General features: G+C 39.2%; 2 protein-coding genes across 2 annotated transcripts; one reads left to right on the plus strand and one right to left on the minus strand.

Moving 5' to 3' along the window:
* The first annotated feature begins 1,398 nt into the window (after positions 1–1,398).
* Positions 1,399–1,878, plus strand: LOC147495169 (uncharacterized). Its single transcript, XM_086568323.1, has one exon. It carries the CDS (start codon positions 1,399–1,401, stop codon positions 1,876–1,878), a length of 480 nt encoding a protein of 159 aa, XP_086424449.1.
* Positions 1,879–3,200: 1,322 nt separating this feature from the next.
* On the minus strand, positions 3,201–3,878 carry LOC147495170 (uncharacterized). The gene is made up of 2 exons (XM_086568324.1): positions 3,756–3,878; positions 3,201–3,680 (listed from the first exon to the last, which is right to left on the minus strand). Exons 1-2 carry the CDS (start codon positions 3,816–3,818, stop codon positions 3,201–3,203), a joined length of 543 nt encoding a protein of 180 aa, XP_086424450.1. The 5' UTR covers positions 3,819–3,878.
* Positions 3,879–4,438: the final 560 nt, after the last annotated feature.

Raw genomic sequence — 4,438 nt, forward strand, 5'->3', positions numbered from 1 at the left:
GGATGTGTACTTATCCGTCTCGATGGTTTCTGTGATAGAAAAATCTGTTAGGCTGGGATTTAAAGCGTCCAACAATGAAGCGGAATATGAAGCAGCAATTTTCGGTATGAAGACAGCTATTGATTTGGGGGCGACTGATATTGCCGTTTTCACAGACTCCAAATTAATCACCAACCAATTTGGAGGTATATATAGAGCTAAGGATGAAAGAATGTCCGCGTATCTAGATGTTATTCATTCTTTAGCAAGAAGATTAAGATCTGTATCTATCACAAAGAAATCAAGACATGATGTGAGGCATGCAGATGCTTTAGCTTATCTTCAAAGCCAGCCTACAAATTGCAAGGAAGCACGGACGATACAAGTTGAATATCGGGCAGCAACCAAGCATCGACTTTACCACTCTCAACCACAGAAAAATATATGTTGATGAATGTTTAGCACTACAAGTATTGTACTCTGCACAAGCATCTTATGCAGTCCGGTCAAAGAAAAGGATTCGCGGGGAAGTAGAAATCACTGGGGATGACATTAACAGTGAAATGAACAGTCCGGACCATGATGAAACGCTAGATTCTGACCAACAACAATCCCTAATAGATGTAGAGCATATTCCCAGTATAAATGATTGGCGTGTTCCTTACATAGAGTACCTGCAACACCAGACTCTCCCTGAAGACAAGAAACTTGCTGATTACATACTCCGGACATCATTCAAGTTTTCCATTCTTCCATTGGCAGGACAGATCCAGTTATATAGGAAGCATAATTTATCTCCATTGCTCCGTTGCCTTACATCTGAACAAGGTCACTTTATTCTAGAAGAGTTGCATAAGGGCATTTGCGGCAATCATATTGGAGGGCGTAGTATGGCACATAGAGCACTCACTCAGGGTTATTGGTGGCCTGGAATGCAGAAACAAGCTAAGTTATACAGTCAAACTTGTGTACAATGTCAAATGCATGCGAACTCAAACCATCTACCAGCCAATGAATTGTTTCCAGTTCTGAGTTCTTGGCCATTTGCTAAATGGGGTCTAGATATTGTTGGACCTTTGCCCAAAGCACCAGGAAATTTCCGATTCCTCCTTGCAGCCACTGATTATTTCACAAAGTGGGTTGAGGCGAAAGTCCGCTTTGTCACGGAACTCCATCGTCCCAAAGTCAAAAGTTCATTTGGAGAGATATCATATGTCGATATGGAATACCAGCAGTAATTGTATCTAATAATGGAAAACAGTTTGATTCTGATGAAATTCGTCAATTCTGTGACACCTTCAAAATTCAACATAATTTTTCGGCTCCTTATCATCCACAAGCGAATGGACAAGCTGAAGCAACTAACAAGTCTCTCCTAGCCAATTTGAAAAGGCGGCTTAAAGAAGCTAAAAAAGGAAAATGGGTACGAGGAATTACCTAATTTTTTTGTGGGCATACCGCAGCACGCCCAAAACTTCTACAGGAATAACTCCTTTCTCTCTGGCATATGGGACAGAAGCAGTCTTGCCAACTGAACTCATGGCTCCCATCAGTCGAACTGAAAATGTAATTTCTGATGATAATGAAGAATTTTTGTCGTCCCAGAAACAATTCATCGATGAGCAGAGAGAAGAGGCACTCCGGCATTTGGAAAAGTATCAACAGAGTGTCAAAAAAAGTTATGACAAGAACGTTCGTCAGCGAACATTCCAGCCAGGAGATTGGGTACTTCGGAGAAAATTGGATGACCCATCAGGGGGCAAGCAGTCAGAAGCTTGGGAAAGTCCTTTTATTGTGGAGAAAACAGGGCCTAAGGGTTATTATGTACTGAAAACTCTTTCCGGAGATTTTCTTCCAAAGCCTTGGAATGCAACAAGGCTTCGTAAATTTTACCACTAGTCTTTATTTAACTCTATTTTGATTTTCATTAATAATAATATTTCTCCATCTGCTACTATGCTTTATTTTTTCTTAATACTTTTTTACATCATCTAGCAAGTGCAATCCTCGGCGCAAACCTTTAACATTTGTTTTCGGAACAAAGTTGACATCCGTGGTAATCGACCGGTATTTAGCCACCAAGTCGCGGACACTTGCGTAACAATTTTGTTTCCGGACGAAATTGTAAGTGTTAGCAACACGCACTTAAACAGCCGAGTGACGACACTCGCATCATAAGTTTGTTTCCGGACAAAAAATTAAGTGCTAGCAATGCGCACTTAAACAAACCGGCGCGCATACTCGCAGCATAAGTTTTGTTTCCGGACAAAAATTGTAAAGTGTTAGCAAATCGCGACTTAAAAGACCGAAAGTTACACTTTCGCATCATAAGTTTGTTTCCGGACAAAAAATTAAGTGCTAGCAAAGCACTTAAACAGCCGAGTGCAGACACTCGCAGCATAAATTTTGTTTCCGGACAAAAAATTGTAAGTGTTAGCAAACGCCAAGACTTAAACAGCCGAAAGGCGACACTTTCGCATCATAAGTTTGTTTCCGACAAAAATTAAGTGCTAGCAAAGCACTTTAAACAGACGAAAGTGCACTTTCGCAAAGCATAAATTTGTTTCCGGACAAAAAATTAAGTGCTATCAAAGCACTTAAATAGCTGAGTGTATACTCGCATCATAAATTTGTTTCCGGACAAGAATCTAAGTGTTAGCACATGCTTATGCGCACCTATACAGCCAAATGTAAACACTCACAAATTGTTTTGTTTCCGGACAACAGATTTCATCGCTTGCAAAGGCTAATTTAAATGCTTAAATGGACTTGATAATAATTCTGTTTCAGCAATTTTAGTGAATACTACTTATTTCGGACTAGAGAAGACAACAAAGCAAGTGGTATTTGCTCTCTGACACTACCATGGCTCACAGATAAGTCATTATCATTTTTTTTTTTTTTAGTTTTATACATGGTATAACTTCATGTTCACATTATTACCTCAAGTTCACATGCTTATAGTTTAGTTTCTTAATATACACACCACACCTTGTTTTCAAACGCATCAGCACATGCATGTTTTTAACTTTGATACATGGTATCTTAAAATACTTCTTTCATACATTTCAGTCATAACATTACAAGTTTCTAAACCAAGATACAAAGCTACAAAGCTTTTTCAACATCCAGTTCCGGATATATAACGTGAGTTATAATCCAAAATCAGACAAACATATCCTTACTGTTTGTTAAAAATGATCCCTCTGACAAGTGTTTTTCTAACAGGCAGGAACCTCACTAGCTTCTCCTACATATTTTTCGTGTAACTGCTTGAAATCCTTCTTAAGCTCATCATTTGCTTTCTTAACTCGGTACAATTCCATGGAAATTTTGCCAAGTTCCAGTTCAGTCTCGGTTTTCTCTTTAGATAGCTTATCATTGTCTTCAAGTACCACTTTATAATCTGCTTCAACTAGATTATAATTCATCTCCATCACTTTGTTCTTCTCCTTCAGTTGAGTATCCTCTTTCACAAGTGCATCGAATTGCCCTTTCACTTCGTGACACTTCAACTCCAGTTCTCCTATTACTTTTCTGTTACAATCTATTTCAGCCAACAACCCTTGGTTTACACACTTAAGATTTTCCAACTCTTTAGCCAGCAAACCTAATCTGACTTGGTCGCCGATCTCTTTTGCGTTTTGTAGACTTAACTCCTCTGCACGGAGCTTTACCAAGTCATCTGCGACACACATAACCTACACGCAATTTTTTTTTTAGCACAAACAATCTTTTCAAAAAGATACAAAAAACAAAAACAACAAGGTACTAACCATGGCTGCTTGACGTCTAACTTCGTCTATCTTGACATCCAATAGACTTCTATCATCAGACATATGTTTCTTAGCACTTTGACGCTTAGACGGTTCAACTGTTGAAGGACAAAGAGAGGGCTTATCTACAAAGATGTTCCGTTTCACGCTTTTTTCGAACACTCGGGTTCCCGAACTCCTTCATTCCCCGCTCATATATTCACATACTTTGCGCTTACCCACAAAGATTTTGTTAAGACTCATAATGTTTTCCTCAAAGATTCGGCAAAGACGTTGTCGGAATACATACGCCATTGTTCACACCACGATGTCCTTGTTCAAGTTTGGTTCCTCAAAAGATGTTACCTCTTCATAACCAACAGTTTCATCCATACCTTCCTCAAAGATCACCTTTTAAGGCTATAAAGATAAGGTCGGTTATAAAGCGCGTTGAAACAGGTGTATGCACCATATCGGCGCCTATGTTACAAATGAGTCGTGGTGCAGAAAAAGCTTCGTTCACACCTTCATATTCTTCGCCGAATCGGGTAAAACCATTCTTCTACGTTTCGGCGTTGCCCGGGTACATTCCCTACAACAGATGCATTAATCGATAAGACTAACGCTCTTTCATACAAATTCTACCATAACTATCAATAATTACACCTCTTCTGAAAACTTAAACTCATAATGGAATACCATCG

The sequence above is a fragment of the Coptis chinensis genome, chromosome 6 (assembly GCF_015680905.1).
Source record: "Coptis chinensis isolate HL-2020 chromosome 6, ASM1568090v1, whole genome shotgun sequence".
NCBI lineage: Eukaryota > Viridiplantae > Streptophyta > Magnoliopsida > Ranunculales > Ranunculaceae > Coptis > Coptis chinensis.